The sequence below is a fragment of the Leopardus geoffroyi genome, chromosome A1, assembly GCF_018350155.1.
Source record: "Leopardus geoffroyi isolate Oge1 chromosome A1, O.geoffroyi_Oge1_pat1.0, whole genome shotgun sequence".
Taxonomy (NCBI): Eukaryota; Metazoa; Chordata; class Mammalia; order Carnivora; family Felidae; genus Leopardus; species Leopardus geoffroyi.
Window position 1 is genome coordinate 90,252,945 of NC_059326.1, and position 24,809 is coordinate 90,277,753.

Genomic DNA, 24,809 nt, shown 5'->3' on the forward strand with positions numbered 1-24,809 from the left:
TAGAGGCACTATCCCGTTCTCAGGCAGGAGGCCTGAGTGTGTGGTGTGAGCCACCTGGAATCAGACCTCCCCACCCCCTCAACTGACCCAGGCTGTACTTGCCTTGTCCCCACCCTCTACTTTGATCAAAGATATAAAAAACTCAAAGTGACTCCAAAACACACTGAAGAAGTCCCTGTAGCCACTGGGTTTGGAGTCACAATAAAAGTCAATCTGTCTCTGCTAGCAGAGTAGATGTAGGGACAGAGAAAGACTCCCAGTCCCTCTCTGAGCTGAAAGAAAGGCAGCTAGAAAAGAAAGCTATTCGAAGGCTGTGTGATACTGGTCAAATCACTTTCCCTCTCTGAGTCTCAATGTCCCAGTCTGTGAAATGGGCGTGACAAGGCACAGGTATGGAGACACCTAACAAGACAGCACAGCATGGGCAGTCTGGCTAACCCGAGGCCAGCCCAGGCCATCCTTTACCATCTCCCTGACCTTTTTCTCTGTCTCCCCTGAAAAGGAACAGTTCATTGAGCTGTGCAAGACGCTTTATAACATGTTCAGTGAGGACCCCATGGAGCAGGACTTGTACCATGCCATTGCCACGGTGGCGAGCCTCCTACTCCGCATCGGCGAGGTGGGGAAGAAGTTTTCTGTGCAGCCGGGCAGGAAGCCCCAGGACAGTGCACCGGAGGAGGATGAGCTGCCCACCCCAGACCCCCCGCAGGACCCTGCCCCAGAGCTTCAGCCTCCAGCTGCAGGCGACCCCCAGGCCAAAGCCGGGGGAGACACCCACCTTGGGAAAGCTCCCCAGGAGAGCCAAGTGGTGGGCGAAGGGGGCGGCGGCGAGGGGAGGGGCTCCCCCCCCCAGCTTCTGTCCGACGACGAAACCAAAGACGACATGTCCATGTCCTCCTACTCAGTGGTCAGCACAGGCTCCCTTCAGTGTGAGGACCTGGCCGACGACACGGTGCTGGTAGGCGGGGAGGCCCGAAGCCCCCCAGCCATTGCCCGCTGTGGGGGCACCGTGGACACCGACTGGTGCATTTCCTTCGAGCAGATCTTAGCCTCCATCCTGACGGAGTCCGTTCTGGTGAACTTCTTTGAGAAGAGGGTGGACATTGGACTCAAGATCAAGGACCAAAAGAAGGTGGAGAGACAGTTCAGCACCTCCAGTGACCTTGAACAGTCTGGACTTTCAGGCTGACGGGGACCTGGTTTGTCTCTCCTCCCCTCCTCCTCCTCCCTCCTGTTCTCTTTTCTCCTTAAGGACACACCCCTCCTGTTCTCCCCAGATGCAGTGAGTTGTAATCAAGGGGAAAACAAGGCTGAACAGCCACAGTTGGGCCCAGACAGAGGCTCCCAGCCCCTTCTTCCTGCCTGCCTGGTGGGACCTGCCTTGGTCCCCATGTAGTGTCAGAGGCTGTCCGTCCTGGCCTGCTTGCCCAGAGCCTCTGTGCCCCATGCTGTGGCCAGGCCACACCACGCCCTCCACCCCTGGGGAGGGTGGGGGTTCCCAAAGCTGTGTATTCGGTGGGGGGGGGGGGGGGGACTTTCCTGCCATTTGGCACCAGGCAGGAGGTCACATGTCTATTGGGCATCAAAGTGGTGGGAACTTCAAGGTACTCTCTAGGAGCTCCTGAGCCCGAGCCCCTGCTGAGGGACCCAGACAGAAAGTGTCTACCACACCAGGGCGAGTGCTGCACCGGCGTCACTCCGAATGCTCTTTCAGCACGTCAGCCTCACCATTAACCTTAAAAGCACATCCCTCAGGTCCTGATATATTTCCTTGTATTCATTTCAGTTGGCTGGAAATCACACTGTGCTCAATGCCTTAATAAATCCCTGAAAGAACTCAATACCATACTGTGTACAGAGCCTTCATGTAGCCTCAGCTACTGCTTGGGCTCCTGGCTTCTTCTCAGGCAGGTGAGGGGCCAGGCCGTGTTCCAGAGGCTCTGGGCACTTAGACCCCCACAGGGATGGGGGTTCAAGGCTCCCAGGGAGATTGGGGACACAGAAGGTGTCTGACCTGGGCCAACAGGGTAAGCCCCGAGCTTCGTAGGTATAAGCAGCCTGAGTCCTGTGGGTGTAGGTGTGTGCACAGGCCTGGGCTGCAGCAAGCACTTGGGTTCAGGAAGCTGTTGTGGGGCCACAGGTGACAGGCTGAGCCATGAGCATCTCCTAACTTTGCAGCAAGAGCTGATCATCAGTGTCTAGCGTCTGCCCTCCCCTACACGGAACAGCTCTCCGTGGTTGTTTTGTTTTTTTTGTAATAGTTTTATTGAGGCATGATTTGCATACCATAAAATTCACTTGTTTTCAAGTTCTAGTTCGATGATTTTTAGTAAATTTACAGAGTTGTGAACTATCATCACAATGCAATTTTAGAATATTTCCATCAGCCCAAAAAGACCCCTCCTACCCATGTGCAGCCAATCCCTGTTCCCACCCCCAGCTCCAAGCAACCACTAATCTACTTCCTATCTATAGCTTTTATGGCTGGTATTTTAAATAACAGTCTCTGTGATTTTACCTTGTTCACAGCTGCTGGGTCACACATCTCAATAAATGCAGCAAAACATCAAGGAAAATGAATAATTGTTTGCTTTCTTAACAAGAAAATGTCATTAATCAGTGTCATTTCCTTTCTACTATTTACACAAACAGGCCACATTGCCATAAAGAAATTTCAAAGGGCTCATACCAGAAAGACCGTGTTCTTGGCCATAATGAAATTAGGTAAAGGGGTGCCTGGGTGGCGCAGTCGGTTAAGCGTCCGACTTCAGCCAGGTCACGATCTCGCGGTCCGTGAGTTCGAGCCCCGCGTCAGGCTCTGGGCTGATGGCTCAGAGCCTGGAGCCTGTTTCCGATTCTGTGTCTCCCTCTCTCTCTGCCCCTCCCCCGTTCATGCTCTGTCTCTCTCTGTCCCAAAAATAAATAAACGTTGAAAAAAAAAAAAATAAAAAAAAATATGAATACAAGTAAAGCTTTAAAAATATTTTTATCCTGGAAGTAAACATAATTGTGTAGTTTTTAAGGGCTTACCAAGTGATGTTGTACCAATCCAAGTCATTTTTTTAATTCCCAAGAAAATGAATTTTTTTAATGTTTATTTTTTAGAGAGAGTATGCAGGGGGAGGGGCAGAGAGCAAGGAGAGAATCCCAAGCAGATAGCTTAAAGCCCTACACAGAGCTCCATCTCAAAAACCATGAGATCATGACCTGAACCAAAACAAAAGTCAGACACTTAACTGAGCCACTCAAGACGCCCCAAAATATATATGAGTTTTAAAGATTACATATTTATTACAGGAGGAAAACATACAGAAAAGTAGAAAAACAATTTTTCCTAGTTTTAAGATTATTCAGTATTTTTGTGTGTTTGTTTTTCAATGTTTATTTATTTTGAGACTGAGAGTGTGAGTGGAAGAGGGGCAGAGAAAGAGAGAATCCCAAGCAGTCAGCTTGAAGCCCACGCAGGGCTCCACCTCACCAACCGTGAAATCACGACCTGAGCCAAAATCAGGAGTCAGACACTCAACTGACTGAGCCACCCAGGCGCCCTGTGTTTTTTTCTCTTTTTCAAAGCCGAACCCGTACCATATATGAAATTTTTATTCTTTTTATTGAACATGAAACATTCTTTTCAGATACCTTCCGTTCTCAGCCACAATAACTCAAACGTGGGAATAAACAAAGACCACTCAAATGATAACAGGAACTATTTATCTAGAGTTTGTTGTAGAAAAGGAGTCAGCCGTCATCACTTGGCAGAGACTCAAAGGTAGAGGAGTGGGAAAGCCTTTATAAGTGAAAACAAAGAAAGGCTTCAGGTGTGCTCTGATTAGAGGCTGTGGGCAGGGAAGGGGAAGCTGGCTAACTAGAGTCTTTTGTGTTGCTGTGAGGAGCATAATTGTCCTCAGGTTGGTCCAGAGATGAAAGGCAAAATGCAAAATATAGGGAAATTGGCAGTCATTGACCAAGTCCTGTCTGCTCTAGAGGTTGTAGATTTGTTTTAGAGGTTGGGGGGGTTTTGCTATAGAGGTGTTAATATGTGGTCTGGTCACAGTCCTTTTGTAAATTCAGCCTCTCAAACATAGTATTTGTAAGCAAATTTGGTTTTTTTCTAACATATGCTATTGTGCAAAAGTTGGATAATTTAAACAATTTCTTAAACAATTTTAAATCATATATAACCTTAAGCCCCCTCCCCCCCCCCCCCCCCGGAAATAAATAATACCTGGTTTTACCTAACTGAAGTTATGTACTCTTGTAACTTCTTTGCTTCCCATCGATACACACTGGCCAGCATTTCATGTCAAACTCAGATTTTCTGTAATGGACCTGCATGATGGTCCTTGTTGAGTTACCGTAAGCAACCATTCTTTAGCACATTTCCACTTTTTTCTGTTATACGAGAGTGAACACTAATGCATAAATAATAAATCTGGGTGAGTCAGTTATTTTCTTAGTGTAGAGGTAACTGCCAGATCGTTTTCCATAAGTTTTTTTTTATTTTACTCTTCTACCAGAATCCTGTTTTTCTCACTACATCCTTGTCAAGATTGGGTGTTATAATTTTAATAAGATGTTATCGACATGTGGAACGTCTTGACGGGCTGGCGTTAGGGTCCCAGCGCGGTTGGGACAGAAGGGTTGCGTCACTCGGCCCTTCTCCTCCACCTTCCAAAGCGGATCACAGCGGGGCTTTCTTGGGAGCTGCAGGAGGGTCTGGTTTCGTTTACAGCTGCCTCTCCTCTCTCCCTCTCCCGTAAGAGTGGGGCTGGTGAGCTGCGTGTTTTCGCGGTCCTCGGGGCTCAGGCTCAAAGGTTACCTGGCTGCCTCTGCCCAGAAGACCCGCAAACCCCAACCACGAGTCCCAGGGGTTGGACCGGGGCGGAGAGGCGCCCTCCCACTCCCAGTCTGCGACTAGAAGCAGCAGAGGGAATGGTGAGGGCAATGGCCAGACCCCGAGCAGCGGCTAGAGACTTGCCCTTGCAACTTCAAGCTTCCCAGCGAGCCCAGCAGGCTAGAGAGGCCCGAAAGCCTGGTGAGGGCGGAACTGGGGCCGACCGAAGCGCAAAGCGCATGCGCACGTGAGGCGCGACGAAGCGGTTGGGGGAGGTGTCTAGTGGACCCTGAACGCGTGCGGGGGACGTAGTTGGGGCGGACAGGAGAACAGGGCGCATGCGCAGCGGCGAGCGTAACCGCAATGGCGGCGCCTCAGCGGTTTCTGGTGCTGCGGTGCTATAGCTGCCGCCTCTTCCAGTCGCACCAGGTGGGGCGGGCACCGGCCTCCCCCTCTGTTGGGCGCGGGGATGGCGTACGGGACTTGGCGGGGCCGCGAGGTGCCCGGCCTGCTTCCCGTACCTTGCCCTCTGGCGCGGGCGCCGTCTCCTGCAGTTGCTTGGGTCTCCCTGAGGCCCAGACACGTGATGATGACTGGCCTTGAGGACTAGGTTTTGATATCTCTTCATAACGTGGTTGTGGGCTTTGTTTTTTTAGTTTTTGTCATGGCTGTTGTAAAGGATTCGGAGGAACCAGGGGCAGTGGTTTCTGCCGAGGCGGCCTCGTAACTTACAGATAGTTGGGAAAGAGAGGTTGAGGATAGCCTCTTTTATGTAGAGCCTAGCTCCCAAAGTGGCTTCTTTCTTAATTTGAATACATGGGAGATGACAGTTTTTAAAACTGACACACGAACGGGCGTCCCCTGCAGCCACTGCTTGGCTGTGGCAGTGTCTCCATCCGCCTGTTAAGGGACTCACTGCCTTTCCCATAGTGAAAACAACTCGCGCACGAATATTTTAAACAGATAATTGATATTCCTAAAACGTACTGCTTCCCAAACTTTCAAGATGCAATTTAGGGGATGTCATTTAACCTCTTTTTTCCTGGATAGCATTTGATCTTCCTGCTTGATGTCACCTAACACTGCTGTCAAGCAGGCGTATCTGCTTCTGATAAGTCCTCTCTTACCCCTCGTTGTCTGCTAATCTGTGCCCTGAAAAAGGATAACCTCAGACTTCTTCAAAATGTATGTTTAAAAGTCCGATGCTGAGTATGTAGTTGTAAGCTCGCTGGGACTGTAAGGGCTGTTTGGGGACTCAGGAATTGTTTTTACTTACTTCATTTTTTTGGACAGTGTTTTAGGAATTGATATTAAATAGAAATTTCCATTTTTTAAATTATTACACATATATAATGTAGTACACACTCTCATGGTCGTTTTCAACGATGAAAAGTGATTTGAAACTAAAGGGGGTAAAGAGTTAACAGTTTAATTGCAGGTATGACAATTTCACACATCCCCTTTAATTTCAGACAACCTCTGGATTAGGTATTTTACCATTATTATTTTACAGAGATGAGAATACAGCAATCCAGAGAAACTAAGTGGTCTAATAAATGGCAGATGCAGAGCTATCTGCAAAGATCCTGTTAAACCATACTGTCTCTCTCCAGATCCCCCAGAGCTAGCCAATTACCATGTGTCCTTCCAGACCTTTTTTTTTTTTTTAAGTGCATTTCTTACGTGCAGATGTACCCATAAAAAACATTCTTATGGTGTTTGAGGTTCAATACTGGAGAATTAAATGAATTGTAGGACATGCCCACATAAATTTGTAGATGTGGCTTGTCCTTAGAATCCTTTTGGGTACTTCAGAAAAACCCAGTGGTTTTTGTGTTAGGATCATACATCTATTAATTTTTATAAATCAACCCAGGCATTTTTTTTTTTAATGTTTATTTATTTTTGAGACAGAGAGAGACAAAGCATGAACGGGGGAGGGTCAGAGAGAGAAAGAGACACAGAGTATGAAGCAGGCTCCAGGCTCAGCTGTCAGCACAGAGCCGGACATGGGGCTCAAAACTCACAGACCATGAGATCATGACCTGAGCAGAAGTTGGAGGCTTAATCGACTGAGCCACCCAGGCACCCCCAGGCATGTTTTTTATGTTAAGCACACTACTCCGTTCCATTTTTTCAAACAACTTTGGTGCCTTCGGTAATATTTTCTTTGTTGTTGTTATAAATGGACTCTTCGTTACCTTTTCTAACTAGATAATTGCTTATATAAAGACTCTATTAACTTTTGAAGCTATATTAACTTTGTATTCATCCCCACCATCTTAGATTGTTTTTAGTGGTTTTTCATTTGGTTTTCTTGAGTTTTCAGGTAAAAAAAAAAATCAAATCTATAAATAATGATAATGTTTTCCTCATTTCCAGTTTTCGTACCTCTTATTTTTCTTTTCCAATTCCATTTGTAGAAAATAACAATGGTAAATAATAGTGGGGATTCTTGGCTTGTTCTTGACTTTCATGGGAGAGCTGGTAGTGATTCTACAGTTTTAGAGTTGAATGTAAGGTATTTTATCCTGTTAAGAGAGACCCCATCTAGTTAGATTTATCAAGAATTGGAATTAAATGTTGTGGAATTATTTTTGAGAATCACAGGTAATAGAGATCTAACTAGACTGTTTGATATGGATAGCCAGTTTTCCCAGCACCACTTATTAAATAGTCTGTTTTTTCCTCACTCCTAAAATGCCACCTTTACAATGTACTAGCTTTTTATACATATATGTTGTTGGTTTGTTTTTACACTTTTATTCTTTTCCACTGGCCTTTTTATATCATTGTTTTTGATTCAGTTCCACCTGTTTTAAATAATTATCTAAGCCAAATTTCTGAAATTCATTGTAGGAGAAGAAGAGTCTCAAGTGGACGTGCAAAGCTTGTGGAGAGAAGCAGTCATTTTTGCGGGTGAGTCCTGAGAAACAGGGTATCTAATACCCAGGCCAGAAAGCCGGTGGGCCCAGCCCTGCAGTAGCATGTTTCTCATGGGGTCCCAGCATCCCAGTATTGGGACCAAGTTCACTAGATGCAGAGCCTCTGCTCCCTAAATTCCTGTTCCTTCAGGAAGTGAAATGGATGGAGCAGTGCATGGAAAGTTACCTTCATTTGTTTATTTGGTCAGCAAGTATTTATTGAGTACTTTCTGCCTGCAGGCACAGGAGAAACAAGGGAAGGCAAAAAGCTTTGTTGTTCTTGCCCTCACAGATCTGCTCATGTGGAAGAGGAAGAGAAACCGATGCACACACACTGGCCATTTGAAACTAGATTGAGCACAATGCAGGGAAAATGCAGGAGCCTGTAAGAAGATGACCAGGCAGTCAGACCCACAACCGGTCGGGTGCATGTTGGTGCATGCAGGGTGTGGGCATGGGTGGGCTCAGGAAGGGGAGGCCATCAGGAGACCGAGACAGAGAGAATGAAAGCTCGGAGTAAAAGCTTATTTAGGCCATTGCCGTTCTCGTCAAGTGGATACCTATTTCTCCACCTCATCCTTTTTTGCTTTTTTTAATGTGTATGTTTGAGGGAGGGAGCACACATGAGAGAGAGCAAGAGCATGAGCACAAGCAAGGGAGGGGCAGAAAGAGAATCCCAAGAAGGCTTCATACAGTCAGTGTAGAGCCCGACACAGGGCTCAGTCTCAACTGTGAGATCATGACCTGAGCAGAAATCAAGAATCGGATGCTTAACCAACTGAACCACCCAGGTGCCCCTCCACCTCATCTCTTTGATACCACAGAGTGTCTTGCACCTTTTGCCTCTTTGAGCCCCTGTATACCTTCTCTGGCCGTTGATGCCACCTCTCCACCCTCAGCTCCTTGTTCTCCTTCAGCCATAAGGCCTTTTCTTTATGACCTTGAAACAATCCAGATGTGCTGCACTCTTTAAGGCCTTTGTGCTCATTGTTGGAACTTTGCCTAGCTCTTCTCACTATCCTGATCAGATATTATATTCGAGTGTGTTTCTGTGAGTGTTATTTATCTCCTGGAAGTTCCCTGAGAGCAGAAGCTTTGCCTGTTTTATACTGATACACCCTCTGCACATAGCACAGTACCTGGCACAGAGTAAGTGGTCGCTCGATAAATACTTGTTGAGTTGGTAAGTGACCAGTCCCATGTTGTTTGGCATTTAGGTTGATCTTAATCTTCATTGGTAAGAATGATGCTTCAGTGAAGCTTCTTACAAAGCACCTCCTCCTTCACTAGACTAATTACTTCCTTAGGACAAATTCCTAGAAGTTTAAATTGCAGTTTCAAAGGATATGTTTTGACCAAGGCTCTTTTAGTTACAAATAATAGAATATTTCAGAATGGCCTCAGCAAAATACAAAAAAAATGTCTTGGCAAAGTAATGGGGTATCATGGGGAATTCAGGGAAGGGGCTTCACCCCTGACCCCTTGAAGAACCAGCCCCAAGAATTGAAAAGCTGCCAGCAATGTAGGCATCTTTTCCTCCCCTTCTCCTCCCCATACCTGATTGTCCCCACATCCTCCTTCCCCTCTCTCTGCCTCCTCTCCTTCCCTTACTATCTCCCCAGATAGTTCACAGTAACACACTCCACCCACAGACCATGGACTCTCACTTCAAGCCAACTAGAATAGCTGAGTCCTAATTAATAAACTGGCAGAAGTGATATGATTGGCCCATTTGACCCAGATGTCCACTTTTGGTCCAGCCAGCTGGGATGGTAGAAGTGGGGCTGATCAGGTCATTGGTCAGCAGTACAGCTGCCGAGGCGCACTCCAAGATTGAGTCTCAGAAGGCAAGGGGCTGGCTCATGAGCTAGTGACTGCTGCTTGTTTTTGATGTCAGCACATATTTCTAAGTTCTCCTTGAGGAGGCTCTACCTTCCTCCCAGCACCTCAATGCAAGTGCAGTGGTATATGGCTTATGGTAGACTAGGCCACCATGACAGGACGACAAAATTGTGGTGGCCTAACACAGTAGAAGTTGTTTCTCTCGATGGGGCACCTGGCTGGCTTAGTCAGAAGAGTGTGCAACTCTTGAACTCAGGGTCATGAATTCGAGCCCCATGTTGTATGTAGAGATTACTGAAAATAAACTTTAAAAAAAGAAGAAGTTATTTCTCTTGTTCTTGTAACAGTCCTGAGAGGAATTGAGATCAGCAGGGCAGCCGTCCTTGGTGAGGTCATGCAGGGACCCAGGCTCCTTCTATCTTGAGGTTCTGTCACTCCCAGAGGCCTGTCTCCTGCTGCCTGGAGCCACTGAAGGGCAAGAGCACGAAGGAGCTACACAGGAGGCTTTGAGGGGCCAGGCCTGGGAGTGGCTCACATCCCACTAGAAAGAACCTAGTCCCAAGGCCACACCTGACTGCAAGGAATACTAGAAAGTGTAGCCCAGTCTGTGGCCAGATAGGAGGAGAATGCATTTCAGTATTCAGCCAGTGGTCCCTGCCATGCTGGCGAGCGTCCTCCCTGCCACTTAACATCTTTTAAAGCTTTGCCATTCCATTCTGCAGTTCCTCTCCCATTCTTGCTTGAACTTGCCCCAGCTGGGCTTTTATTCCCCACAGTCCAGTAAAATTGCTCATGTCAAAGTCATCAGGGATCTCCATTTGCTAAAAACAGTTGTGAGTTCTCACTCCTCCGGTGACTTGACCTATTGGTAGTGTCTGTCACAGTTTGTCACTGAAACATTGTCTTCACCTGGACTTCCAGTCATCCCACTCCTGACTTTCCCGCTGTCTTTCTGGCTGTGTTTCTGTCCTCTTTGCTAGTTTTCTTCTAATCTCCCCAACTTCTAAATGTGAGAATGCTCAGTTTGTTGGCCTCTTCTCTAGTGGCACTCCTTCGGTGGTCTGAGATGAGATCACCTGACAGTTCTGGAATGTCTATCTCAAGCCCCAGGCCTGCCCCTGCACCATCCATTCAGCTCTCTAATGGGTGTCCCAAACCCACCTTTGCAAACAGAAGGCCTCACCTTATCCCACCCACCTGCTCTCCCACAGTCCACCCTGTCTCTTATGTGCTAAGTCCCTTGTTAGTTGTTTGGGCTAAAAATGTGGAAGTCCTCTCTGACTCCTTTTTTTTTTTTTTTTTTTTTTCCTTAAACACTCTTCATCCAGTCCATCAATAGATTTTGTCAGCTCTACTTTCAGGATGTACCCAGAATGACCATTTGTTACTACAGTGGTCTGAGCCACATCAGTGTTTGCAGCAACCTCCTGCTAGCCCACCTGTGTCTGCCATACAGTCTGCCTTCAGCACCATACCTGAAGGTCCTGCTAAAACATGTGCTAGGCGAGGTCACTCACTCCAGCCTTCCAAGTTAGAGCAAAACCCATGGTCCTACAGGCAGGGCCAAGTGTGCCTGGTACAAAACGAAATTGTGGGGCCCCTTGTTCAAAAGCAGAAAAAAAGCTGTTAAAAATACTAAAATATTAAGCTTTTCCTTTCCGTCCTGGTCTGTCTTGGTTTTTTATAATGTCTTTTATTTACTGTTGAATGTCTTCCTAAGTAAAGAAAAACTAACATTTTAAAATTATTTTATTATTATTATTTTATTTTTTTTATTTTTATGCAGCACCAGTTTAAAATGCAAAGAGCATTTAGTCTAGGGGTACCTGGATGGCTCAATTGGTTTAAGCATCTGACCCTTGATCTCAGCTCACATCTTGATCTCAGGGTCTCGTGAGTTCAGGCCCCACAGTGGGCTCCGTGCTGGGCATGAAGCCTACTTAAAAAAAATAATAAGTGTTTAGTCGGTATGTGGAATAATATAAGAACATTTACTATATATATGCAGAATCCTCAGAATTGCCCAATTTGTATTTTGGAGCTCATTCATGCCTGTGTATTTCATTCTTACCAGAACAGTGGACATGCTGCACAAAACTAACTCTGCTCTTTATACTCATTGATACATTCTCCCCACACTCTCCCTCATCAGCTCACTGATGCATAAGGAAGGACTGAGAGGGAAAGGAACAAGGGTCTCCCTGCCTTGCCCTTTCCTTCCGTGTCATCATTTTCAGCATAAGTGATCAGCTGTTCCAGGCAAGTAACAGGAATAAAAAGATATGATAGGGTTCCTTGATTATTCATGTATTTTTAAAACATCCTTGCCTTCCTTCTGAATCTGAAGCAAGTTCTTGTTCCAGTGGAAAGCCTGGCCTCTCAGGCAGTGGGTGCTCCCCACATACTCAGGCATAGACGGCAAACACTTAGCATCTACACTCGGAGTCTCAGTGAACACTCCCACGTATTGTGAGTCCACTTTAATTCTGTGCTCCTGGGTCATTGAGCATGCTGTATGCAAATGGTGTGGCAAGGAACAATGGACTTGTGTAGTGTGTATATCTCCTCTGTTTATGGACGTGCTCCATTATCTTATCACATGTATTCAAAGATAAGGCTATTGAGCATTGGTGGTATAGTGGTGAGTATACCTGCCTTCCAAAGATAAGGTTATTAATATTTTCAAATTAAAAAAATTTTTTAATGTTTTCAAGATGGCAGCCACAGAACAGGTCTCATTCTCATGAGGCTGACTTTGCCTGTAGTAGGGAATAATACACTCAGACCTCATCTCCTACCATTTTCCCCCAGACCACTCAGCTCTAGCCATGTGGCCTCCTTATTGTTCCTTCACAGGCTTAGGGTCTTTGCCCTCAAGTGTATTTCATTGCTTCTGCTGAATGCTTTCCCCCAGCTATCTATGTGGCTTATGCCTCATATCTTCCTATTTTGTGCCCAAATGTCACCTTAGTTATCTGTTCCCTGAATGCCCTGTATAAAATAGTCTACTCTTTCCCTCACACTGCCCCATCCCCTTTCATCACCTTATTTTCCTTGGTGGTACTTCTCGTCATCTGATGACCACATAGTTGACTTACGCAGTCTCCTCACACTAGAATGTATGCTCCATGATGACTGATTTTTGTCCACTTCTGTACTGTATTGTCCTTAACTACTCCAGGGGCCTGGCACATAATAGGTGTTTAGTAAATATTGTTAAACAAATGAGTGACTGCTAAGTGAAAAAAAAGTATTTCATCTTATTTTATGGTCCTTAGATTATCAGTGAAGTAGCATATTTTATGTATACTGGTGGTTCGCGTTACATGTCTTCAATTTCTTATTCATCTTTATTAACCATTTTGTGTGGCGCCTGGGGCTGAGTTAGTCTGATGTGTAGAGTTCCAAGTGCTAGAAGGACAGTCAGACCAGAACTGTTAGTTCCTGAGACTGTTAGTTTGCAAATCAATTACTCCAGAAAAAGTGGTCAGTCATTAGAATTTCTGCATGGTACATTTGGGCCTTATAAAGTACAGCTTTCTTCTCCCTGAGGTACATCACTAATGGATCTGTTTCTCCGCATCCTATCAGCACTTTTTAAACTTAGTATTTTTTTGTTTTTCAGACTTACGGCGAGGGTTCCGGTGCTGACTGTAGACGCCATGTCCAAAAATTAAATCTGCTACAGGGACAGATTTCAGAGATGTCACTCAGGTACAGTTGTTTGAAAAGGGCACAGTTATCTTGTCCTGTGTTCATCTTGAGTGATTAGTGGAAGTTTTATATGGAGAAAGCTTTTTCTATATGGTGATTAGTTATCCTAACACTCTTCCAACTGAAAATAACTAAAATATGTCAGCTATGATATTTTAAGTACACTGATGAGATGATGGAAGTAAATGAAATATCAGAAGTCAAAAATGAAGCAAAAGCCAAAATTCAGAGAGTAAGTACCTGAGCTGTTGAGGCAATTGAAGCCTAGTGCTCTGGAACTTTCATTTAGTTTATTGGGAGGGGTGCAAGAGACAAAGACAAGGCCTGTTCAGCATGGGAAGGTCAGTAGGAGACCACGACATAAAGCCGAGTCCCTGGGGCGCCTGGGTGGCTCAGTCAGTTAAGCGTCCGACTCTTGATTTGGGCTCAGGTTATGATCTCATGGTTCATGGGATCGAGCCCCACATCAAATTCTGTGCTGACAGTGTGGAACCTGTTAGGGATTCTCTCTCTCCCTCACTTTCTCTGCCCCTCCCCCGCTTGTACATTCTCTCTCTCAAAATGAATAAATAAATTTTTTTTTAAAAAAAGCTGAGTCCCCAAAAGACTACACCCTCCATGAATTAATTGAACTAGAAATGCACCCTCTTTGCAGCCTGCCTGTGTTGACCTTGGTGCTGGCCAAAGAGAGGAAATCTCTCTCCAGGGTATAATAAACACAAGGAATCTATCACATGGCTTTTCAGTCTTCTACATGCACTGTGTGAAAAGCCTCAAGCGGCGAATTTATTTTTGAATTGTCCAAGGAAGCAGAGGTAAATATAGCTCCTCTGGAGCATACATCTTCAGCCCAGACCTGAATGTTTAATATAGTTAATGAAATAAAAGAGAAGGTTGATAATGTAAGAAGCAAGGGACTTCAAGGCACCTGGCTGGTTCAGTTGGTGGTAGAGCATGTGACTCTTGACCTCAGGGTCATGAATTGGAGCCCCATGTTGGAGATTACAAAAAAAAAAAGGCAAATGACTTTAGAAAATGACCAAGTACATTTGAAAAAGAACCAGAAAGTATGTAGAAATTAAAAGTATAATCATTGAAATTAAAAATTCAGTGGACAGATTGAGCATTAAATGTAGCTGAAGAGAGAATCAGTGAAATGAAAGATAAATCTGAAGAAAGAATTCACAGTGCAACACAGAAAGATAAAAAGGTGGAAAATGTGAGTTGAGAAACATGGAAACTAAGGGAAGAGTTCGGCAAGAGGGAGTTAAGAAAGCAGGGTAACGGCAATATTTGAAGAGAAAAGACTAGAGCATTTTCTAGAATCAAAGGCTTATATTCTTAGATTTAGGAAACAATAAATCTCAAACTGGAACAAGTCATTATTTTATTTGCAAACACCATGATTATGTATGTAGGAAATCCTGATGAAACTACACAAATGCTACTAGAGCTAATATTTTAGCAAGATCACAAGGAACAAAGTCAATGTACAAAATTAAATTATTTCTATATAAATGCTATGAACAATTGGAAAATGATTTTTTAAATCAAATACCATTTAGAACAGCATCAAAAATTAGATACTTAGGGATAAATATAACAAAAATGTGTCAGATCTGTTCAGTATAAACCATAAAACATTACTAAGAGAAATTAAAAGATCTAAGTTAATGAAGAGTTCATGTTCATGGATTGGAAAATTCAATATTGTGAAGATTTCAGTTTATCCTAAATTGGTTGGTAGAGACCACCTAATCCAAATCAAAATTCCAGTGGGGTTTTTTGTTTGTTTGTTTGTTTGTTTTTGGTAAAAATTGGCAAACTAATCCTAAAATTTATATAGAAATGCAAGTACCTAGAATTACCAAAACAATTCTGATAAGAACAAAGCTGGAGGATTTCTACTGCCTACTTTCAAGGTCTACTACGATGCTGCAGTGACTGAGTGCAATATCTGTATGTGGACATACAGAAGGTTAATGGATAAACACATTGAGGTATGTTCATGCAGTGGCATGCTACAACAGAAACAACATGGGCAAATCTCAAAAACATTGCTAAGTGAGAGAAGCCAGACACAAAAGACTACCTGCTGTATGGATCAGTGTGGTTTTCTAGGGGAGAGAATTGCCTGCCAAGACAGGTATGAGAACTTTTGGGGGTGATGAGAATTTTCCATATCTTGTCCATTATATCTCAATGAAAAATGTTTTTGCTATATCTTGATTGGGGTGATAGTTTCAAAGATCTAATTTATCAAAGCTCATCTATACACTTGAGTTTTAGTGTATGTTATACCTCAAGTTAATTTTTAAGGTTAAAAAAAATTAAATGACCCTTAGATGATGACAACAACATAATGAAATTAGGGAACACGGAAGACAAAGGGGAGAGCTGAAGAGTAGGTGGAGAGAAGAGAGATGTCCTACAAAGGAACATCAGACACCGGACATGTCAGTGGTAACGTCAGAAACAAGAACACAGAATGGTATCCTCAGACTGTTGAGAGATGTCCCTTATTGATGGAGTTGAGTTCCTGAATCAGAAAGGTGAGCAGACTTCTAGCCAGTGGCTGCTAGGTCACTGCTCTGGTGAACACTGGATTATCAGCCATGTGGCAGGGTAGGTGTTTCACATGCATGATCTCATTTCCTCATCATAATCACCCTGTGAGGATTATTGGCTTCTGCGTACGGATGAAGAGAATCAAGTACAGACACCCACATTTGGCAGAGTTGGCAGTTCGCATAGCTCACCAGGGAGAGTGCCCTCCTGACTGTGTGATGTAACCACCCTGTGTGATGTGGGTGGGGCTGGCCTTGTGCTAACCTCCAGCCCTTGCATGGTAAGTATTTACCCGCCCCTCAGTCCCATTAGAGACCACAGAGGCTCTGGCTCCCCACTCTTCTTTATGTGGTGGAAGAGCCCTGTTCCTCTTCCCTGTGCTGTTCCCTCCCTGTGACACACACAGTGCCTCTCCTGTCTTGTAAGGGTTGAGGTATGACTAGAAAGACTTATATAACCCTATGCAGTGGAGACATCTCCATTGCTGATGGGAGGGACTCTGTGCTACAGGAGTTCAGCTGACATTACTCTCTGTGTTCCAGGCCCTCAGCCAGGCATGTGCACACACTTTGTCACATTTGTCTTCACAGTCACCCATGCAGTATTGTCTTCATTTGTGGATGAGGGAAGTGGGGTAAAATGATGAACCCAAAGTCACACTGTGACAGTGACCGCCAGTCATTGGCAAAGCCAGGATGCAAACTCTGGTCTCTCCAGCTTTAGAGTCTGCCCTGTGTCACCTTTCCTGTTGTTGGTGCCTCTGCCCAGTCCTCCTGAACCAGATCAGAACAACAGAAATAAAATCCTAAGATCCCCTAGAACAGCCTTTGATGGCCGTTGTCAAGTATTTATGTCCTGCTGTTCTCCTCTCCTTGCCCTTCGTCTTCCTGGTCATTTTACTAAGGACGCATGTACAATCTTTCACTAAGGTCTCTGGAAGAACCTGTAAATATTGACGAAGAGGACAATGCAGAGCCTCAGCAGGCTGAGCATGTGAGTTCACGGGTAAGCCAGCAGCTCTGTCTCTGTGTCACAGAGGGGGTTCCATTTATTCACCTGTTGATCTTTTGTTCAACAGTGCTATCAACAACGGGCACTTGGCTTAAAGCTACTGGAAACACAACAAAGAGTAAACCTATCCCTTTTGTACCAGTAATGTGTGTACCAGTAATTACGGTACTCTGAACGGGGCCTTGTCTTTGGCCGGGAGAACTCCTCTGAAATTAGCTTGAACTTTACCTCCCCGTGTTTCTCCCCTTGTCCCGCAGTGCTCTGGGCACACCTCTGACAGGGAAAAGGTGCTATTGTACAGTGCCTGGCTTTCACATTTCCTTTCTCCAGACTGGGCCTCCCAGCAGGGCTCACATCCAGCTTTCTGTCCCAGTGCCTAGGAAAGTAGGTGCTCAGACAGTGTTGGCTGGGCAGTGTGTGTAAGAGCTTGAGTGAATGAGGAAGTGATGCCATTGGTACATCCAAGGTGCTGTGGGTACCCAGTGCTGTGTCCTGCTGGGGACAGGGTTAGTGGGAACAGCTGCCAGGGGCCCTCTGCCCACCTGAGGACAGAGCTGCCTCCACTCACAGAATCACGTTGGCAATGTCAGTTGCTTGGCAATGTCGCTCGCTTTTCCTGTTTTTATTATAAACAAGAGCCCTGCTCCTAAGTACATCACCTTAACCCAGAAGCTCTCACATACTTGGTTCTATACTTCCAGTTCTGTCCACTTAGGGACTTAATTTTACATCATTGTTATTACAAGAAATGCTAGTTTGCACCCTGGAGTCTTCACTTATGTTGTTCTTGTGTCGCAGTAGAGTTTTCAGTGATGTCCAGTATTTACGGATATATAGTGGATGTAACCATTGTTTATTCCATGATGACCAGGCATGTAGATTATTTCCAGATTTTTGCTACGATACATATTTGCTGTGGTTCATATCACTTTGATGAGCATCTTTGTGCCTTTGTCTTCATTTGGAACCCCTAGGTCAGGGAGCATGGACATTTGTAAATTTCCTTGATGAGCTGTGCCCTGTATCTTACCCCTGGCCTGTGCCAGTGTGCACAGTCCCCAGTGGTGCCTCAAGACACCCATCTCCCCATTACCTTCCAGTGAAATACCTTTCCTGGTGACAAGGGAGATGTGGGTCCTGAGAATAAACTTACTTCCCAATCCTGTAGGGAAAACCTCAGTCCTCAGAGAACCGCTGGCTGAAGTATCTGGAAGGAGACTCAGAAGAACAGGGGATGGAAGGAGGAGGAGTGTGTTTCAAGACACAGCCCTTGTCCAGGACAGAGAAGACGGACCCTCCCTTCAACACAGGCCTGCCTAGAAAAAGGTGCCAAGCTAGTCACTAATCCAGCCATCGCCCCATACCCACAGTGACTCACAGATGGCGGGGAGCGATGCGCAACCTCTAGCAGCCAGCAGCATGGGGGAAGTCTGAGTGGCGATGGCCAGCAGCTAGCTTCACCAGGCCCTCCTTGGCCTCGCCAGGTGCCAGATGCTGCCGCACAGAGGTGAGAGGTGCGGGGTGCCAGTATGAGCACCTTTTATGGTGCTCACTTAATTGTGACTGCACTGATCCCCAGGAAGAATTGACAAAGTGAAGTGTGGCCAGAGTGGCTTACAGGCCTGGGAGCTTATAACCTACAGCAGGAAAGACCTGACCTCTTACAAGTGTCTTCTCCTGTGTTTCTGCGATTCTTCTGAGACACTGCCTTATCTAGATCCACGGTGGCTCCCATAGGGCGAGTGATTTATTAGAAGGTAGATTCCGATTCAAAATAAGAACTTTCTAGCAACTACAAGCTATGGAGCAGAAATGGACTGCCTTGGATGTTGTTGGGCAGCGTGTTATTGGCAGTGGAGGAGAAGCAGAGAAGCCACCTTGGAAGCTGTATGGGAGGACAATTACCTGTGCTAGAGGTCACACCTGGTGACCACCAAGTCAGGATCAGGACCCTGTGAGGTGATAGGACTAGATTCTTGACAGAATTTTATCTCCACCAGGAAATGGATCCAGAGCACAGACCATCCTCCACACAGCCCTGATGTCTGGAACCCGAGTGACTCTGAGATTCCCTTGGAGCCTCAGAAGGTCAGTGAATGAGGACAGTGTTTCTCTTCTGGTCCTAGTAACTACTGAACACACTATAGAATTTTTTTTTTTTAATGTTTATTCAATTTTGAGAGAGAGGGAGATACAATTCGAAGCAGGCTCCAGGTTCTGAGCTGTCAGCACAGAGCCCAACGAGGGGCTTGAACTCACAAACTGTGAGATCATGACCTGACCTGAAGTTGGATGCTTACCCTTGAGGTATCCAGGCGCCCGAACCACACATAGAATTTTTTAACACCCGAGTGTTTTGTCTGCTTTGACTTAAGCCAACTCCTTTCTCTGGCTTGTACCATTTCCCTGCCGTATTCAATCTCTCAGTGATGTTATCTCCTAGTCAAAAGGACAGCTTGATCAATGAAGGTTAGCCACTAGGGCTTTTCTGAGTCAGGAATTTTCTCTTCCTTCTACATGCAGTGAAGGGTCTTTGTCAGACTAGCCAACATGGGATCTGCCCTGGATTTCTAAGGAATTGTTCCCATCCTCACCTTCAGTTACCCAAGTGTGTTCTTTTGCACTGAGACACTGTCTTCCCCTAGGTTCTGCTCTTGTTCTTTTTAATTATTGGAGTATAGTTGACATACAGTTATATTGATGTACAACATAGTGATTTAGCAGTTCAATACATGAATCAGTGCTCACCATGATAAATATAGTCATTGTCACCATACATTATTACAGTATGATATTTCCTTATGCTGTTTTTCATCTCTATGACATACTTATTTTATCACTGGAAGTTTGTATCTTTTCATCCCCTTCGTTTATTTTGCCCATCTCCTCATCCCCTTCCGCTTGGGCGACCACCAGTTCTCTGTATTTATGATTCGTTTTTATGGCTGAGTAATATTCCATTATATAGATATATACCACATCTTTATCTACTCATCTATCATCAATGGGCACTTGGGCTGTTTCCATATCTTGGCTGTTATAAATAATGTTGCAGTAAACATAAGGGCGCATATATCTTTTTGAATTAGTGTTTTTGCTTTCTTTGGGTAAATAACCCAGTAATGAAATTACTGGATCATATGATATTTCTATTCTTAATTTTTTGAGGAAATTCCATATAGCTTTCCACTGTGGTTACACCAGTTTATATTCCCACCAATAGTGCACTAGGGTTCCCTTTTCTCCATGTCTTCCCCGATACTTGTTATTTCTTGTCTTTTTGATAATACCCATTCTGACAGGTGTGAGATAATATTTCATTGTGGTTTTGATTTGCATTTCCCTGATAATTAGCAATGTTGAGCATCTTTTCATGTGTCTGTTGACCATCTGTATGTCTTCTTTGGAAAACTGTCTACTTAGGCCCTTTGCCCATTTTTTAATTGGATTATTTGGGTTTTTGGTGTTGAGTTGTATTATAAGTTCTTTATATATTAAGGATATTAACCCCTTTTCAGATATGTTATTTGCAAATATCTTCTTCCATTCAGTACACATTGCCTTTTCATTTTATTAATGGCTTTCTTCACTATGCAAAAGCTTTTTGTTTTTATGTACTCCCAGTATTTTATTTTTGCTTTTGTTTCCCTTGCCTGAGGAGTCATAGCCATAAATATGTTGCTAAGGCCATTGTTCAAGAGCTTATTGCATATATTGTCTTTTAAGAGTTTTATGGTTTCAGATCTCACACTTAGGTCTTTAACCACCCTTTTTTTTTTTTTTTTTGGAAGTTTTTTTTTTTTTTAAAGTTTATTTATTTTGAGAGAGAGAGCTTGTGCATGAGTATGTGAGTGGGGCAGGGGCAAAGAGGGAAAGAGAGAATCCCAAGTAGGCCTGTGCTGTCAGCACAGAGTCCGATGCGGGGCTCAAACTCATGAACCGTGAGATCGTGACTTGAGCCGAAATTAAGAGTTGGACACTTAACCAACTGAGCCACCCAGGTGTGCCTAGAAGATATTTAATCCATTTTGAGTTTATTTTTTTGTATAGTGTAAGAAAATGGTCTAGTTTTCCCACCACCTTTCATTGAAGAGGCTGTCTTTTTCCCCCACTGTACATTCTTCCCTTCTTTGTCCTTGATTAACTGACCATATAATCGTGGGTTTATTTCTGGATTTTCTATTCTGTTCCACTCATCTGTGTGTCCATTTTTTATGCCGATAAGTTTTGATTGCTATACCTTTGTAGTATATTTTGAAATCTGTGATTGTTACACCTCCAGCTTTGTTTTTCTTTCTCAAGTTTGCTTTTGCTACTCAGGGTCTTTTGGATTCCATACACATTTAAGGGTTGTTTGTTCTAGTTCTGTGAAAAATGGTATTTTCATGTGGATTGCATTGAATTTCATAGATTGCATAGGGTAGTATGGGACAGTATTAATCCTTCTAATCCATGAGTGTGGTTTATCTTCCCATTTGTTTGTGTCATCTTCAGTTGCTTTCATCAGTGTCGTACAGTTTTCAGAATATAGGTCTTCTACCTCTTTGGTTAAATTTATTCCGAGGCATTTTATTCTTTTTGATACAGTCATAAATGGGGTTGTTTTCTTAATTTCTCTTTCTGTTATTAGCGTATAGAATTCTCTTATTAGTGTATATTAGTGTATAGAATTAGTGTATAGAATTTCTCTTTCTCTTTTGTTATTAATGTATACAAACACAAGAGATTTCTGCAACTTCACTGAATTCATTTATTCTGATAGTTCCTAGGTGGAGTCTTTAGAGTGTTCTATATGGAGTATCATGTCATCTGCAAATAGTGAGTTTTACTTCTTCCTTACCAGTTTGGATGCCTTTTATTTCTTTTTATTGTCTGATTGCTATGGTAGGACTTCCAGTACTCTGCTGAATGAAAGTAGTGAACGTGGATATCCTTGTCTTGTTCCTGAGATCTTAGAGGAAAATCTTTCACTTTTGCACCATTTAGTATGGTATTAACTGTGGGCTTGACATATATGGCCTTTATTAGGTTGAAGTGTGTTTCCTCTAAACCCATTTTATTGAGAGTTTTTATCATGAATGGATATTGTACCTTGTCAGATGTTTTTCCTGCATCTTATTGGGATGAACAATTGGTTGTTATCCTTCTCTTGTTGATACCATGTATCACATTAACTAATATGCGAACATTGAATCACCCTGATGTACCTGGAATAAATCCTACTTGATCATGGCGAATGATGATCCTTTTAACATATTGCTGAAATTGGCTTGCTAAGATGTTTTTGATTTTTGCATCTGTGTTCATCAGGGATTTTGGTCCATAATTTTCTTTTCTTGCAGTGCCTTTGTCTGGTTTTGGTATCAGGGTAATGCTGATACAATGCTCATATAATGAATGTACAAGTTTTCTTTCCTCTTCTATTTTTTGGAATAGTGTGAAGAGAATAGGTGTTAACTCTTTAAATGTTTGCCAGAATTCAAGACTACCAGGGATGGCTGGGAACAGAGCACATGGTGCTAGCACAGTGTGTGGAGACAGAACTGGCTCCCACACGCATCCCGTTATCCTGGCTGGGGGAGGGCAAGTGAAATGGTACCCACTAGCACTTTTGTTCCAGAAGAGAGCTCCTACAGATCCCTGCCCCTCCAGCATATATCCTAAAATTAGTTAACTAAGATCTTCACATATATACCCAGGTGCTTTTCAAACTACTGTTTCTGTGCTGTGTTGGGCACAGTTATTTATCGTGTTGGCTCTTTACGGACAGGGACTTGGTTTCCTATCACCCTCCAGCTCTCTTAGTGTTAAGCTCCAGATTTACAAAGCCAGATGTTATATAGGGACTGGTCTTCCCAGTGCAGGTCCCTGAGGCCAGGGGTGCCTGGTGTGGGGTGTGACCGCTCCCATTTGTGGCCAGTCACTCCAAGGGTTTGGTCCTTGACTGCACTCATCTCTGCCCCTCCTACCCTTCCCAATATTACCTTGTTACAACTAGCTGTGCAGAGTCTGTCCTGCCATGCTTCACATCATTTTGAGTTAGTTAGGATACATGTAGTTGTTGCCCCCGTATGTCCGTGGTACAAGGTAAGCTCAAAATCCTCCTACCCAGCCCCACCACCCTCCCCACACTTCTGCTCGTTCTTGTTGTTTTAAATCTTCCCAACCCCACTGCACTCAGACTTTGCTTTCTTCTGTCACTGGAGCCGCAGGCACTAAGGCAGAGGTCTCTGCTGGGCCTCGGTCACTGCATCCCCGCAACATAGGCCAAGGTCAGCCTGGCCAGCCTCACACAGTAGGGCAAAGGTCAAACTTTGACGTGGCCACTGACTAGCTGTGTGGCCCTGAATCTCCAAGTCCTAGAATAATGACAGTTATTGATCTGCTGGTCCGTCAGTTAAACATTTTAACTACATTGTCACGTGGGATGCCCACACAGGCATGTTTGGTTTTACAGGTGAGGAACTAAGGCTGCACAATAACGTGGTCCCAGCAAGTCAGGGGCAGGGCCGATGGTCATCTTGGCTGTTACAACCGACCGCAAGCCTCTTCTACACCGCCCTCGGGTAGTGATGCAGGGTCCTGCCTGTTCCTACTCTCAGATGCCTTTATAGGCCGTCAAACCCTGGTTCCAGTGCGCCCTTGGCTCCTGAGGGAGGAGAGGCCAGGCCCCATGCTGTACTCACCTCCTGGGATTTTTTGTGCAGCCACCGCCCCCCCCTCCCCCCCACCGGCTTCAAACCTTCCCCTGCGGTTCTGGAGAGACCTTCCCATCTGTTTGACAGTGAGCAGACAGGACAGCTCTTCCCCCTTTCTAGATGGTCTCATGGGCCTTTCCTGCTGACCCCTCCTCTCAGGCACCCTCTCACCTGATTCTAAGTTTCCATGGGAATACTCTTTTCTGGAAAGCCTGGTCATAGAATTTGGCAGAGGATTTGAGGTGAGGGCATTTATTTGCCCTGCTTTGCCAAACCACAGAATGAAAGCAGGTCCCTAGCCTGCCAGCACAAGAACTAGCAAGTAGGCAGAACAGAGTGAAAAGTGGGAGAACCCTGAGGCAGAGGACACAGCAATGCAGGCACAGGGACCCTTCTCTCTCATCCCTGGGTCCTGCTGGGCCACTGGCACTTGTCCTGAATGGCAGACCTGATCTTCTCTCCTTTCCGTTGCAGGACCACACTGGCTTGATGGGGAAGGTCAAAGACAAAAGCAGTCACAAGGACCGGGGCACCAGGGAGCTTTTTGTTCCTCAGGGGGATCCTCCACAACCTGCCCACCATGTCAGGACCATGCCTTCCAAGTGGGGACGATTCCTTCAGCCGCCTGGAAACAGCCAATGTGTGGACATGGAGCCCCCAGTTCCTTTGAATAGAGACCCTAGGCCAGCCAAGGTGGCACTGACTGAGCAGGGGCCCCTTAGGGCCCAGACCCCAAGGGAGGGGTACGTCAGCAGGCCCCATGATGCACCTGAGCTTCTCTGGCTCACACCCGGCTCCCAGAGGCCCTGCGTAAAGACCACCAAACAGCCATGGGACACCAATCCTCTGGCAAAGGGTGGGTCCTTAGCCACAGGGGCACAAGAGCCCCCACTTGTGCAACTATGTGACCTCTTTAAAACTGGGGAGGACTTTGAGGACCACTTATGAACTGAAACTAGAATTTTACTAACAGACATATTTGTTGTATGAGCAAATTAGACCTCTTGGCCACTGGAAAGGGGGCTCCCCAAGTAGCTTTTAAATGGTTCCCATAAATAGGGGTGCCTGGCTGGCTCAGTTGGAAGAGTGTGTGACTTGAACTCATCCTGAGATAAAGTCTCACATTGGGTGTAGATTTTTTTTTTTTTTTTTTTTTTAAAAGTTCCCATAAGTGATCCCCAGTCCAGTCAAGAAACACTACAGGGCACTGGGTGGCTC

The 24,809-nt window shown here is 44.9% G+C and overlaps 2 protein-coding genes across 6 annotated transcripts in view; both read left to right on the top strand.

Annotated features, from left to right (window-relative positions):
* Positions 1 to 2,580, top strand: part of TBC1D9B (TBC1 domain family member 9B) — a 47,455-nt gene extending 44,875 nt beyond the window's left edge. For both annotated transcript variants that reach the window (XM_045484629.1, XM_045484618.1), the window contains one exon: positions 503 to 2,580. In XM_045484629.1, coding sequence (XP_045340585.1) covers positions 503 to 1,189 — 687 coding nt within the window. In that variant the 3' untranslated portion in view covers positions 1,190 to 2,580. The remainder of the gene's footprint in view (positions 1 to 502) is intronic.
* A 2,551-nt stretch (positions 2,581 to 5,131) lies between these two features.
* LOC123601445 (MRN complex interacting protein) lies at positions 5,132 to 24,786 on the top strand. Of its 4 annotated transcripts, none has more exons than XM_045484699.1 (8): positions 5,207 to 5,263; positions 7,694 to 7,753; positions 8,051 to 8,178; positions 13,226 to 13,314; positions 16,812 to 16,887; positions 18,074 to 18,219; positions 18,894 to 18,981; positions 24,066 to 24,786. In XM_045484699.1, the coding sequence occupies exons 3-8, from the start codon at positions 8,152 to 8,154 to the stop codon at positions 24,537 to 24,539; spliced, it is 900 nt and encodes a 299-aa protein (XP_045340655.1). In that variant the 5' UTR covers positions 5,207 to 5,263; positions 7,694 to 7,753; positions 8,051 to 8,151; the 3' UTR covers positions 24,540 to 24,786. The 4 variants fall into 4 exon arrangements, with proteins under 4 accessions (XP_045340648.1, XP_045340655.1, XP_045340665.1 ...); XM_045484709.1 differs by having other exon boundaries at positions 8,051 to 8,143; XM_045484692.1 differs by lacking the exon at positions 8,051 to 8,178 and having other exon boundaries at positions 5,132 to 5,263.
* The last annotated feature ends 23 nt before the right edge of the window (positions 24,787 to 24,809 follow it).

Bases quoted from the DNA above. Each gene is read 5' to 3' on its own strand.
- LOC123601445 (XM_045484692.1), top strand. From the start codon at position 5,198: ATGGCGGCGCCTCAGCGGTTTCTGGTGCTGCGGTGCTATAGCTGCCGC. The intron at 16,888-18,073 runs GTAAGCCAGCAG...GGAAAACCTCAG, and splicing joins CTGAGCATGTGAGTTCACGG to TCCTCAGAGAACCGCTGGCT. The intron at 18,982-24,065 runs GTCAGTGAATGA...TTTCCGTTGCAG, and splicing joins TTCCCTTGGAGCCTCAGAAG to GACCACACTGGCTTGATGGG.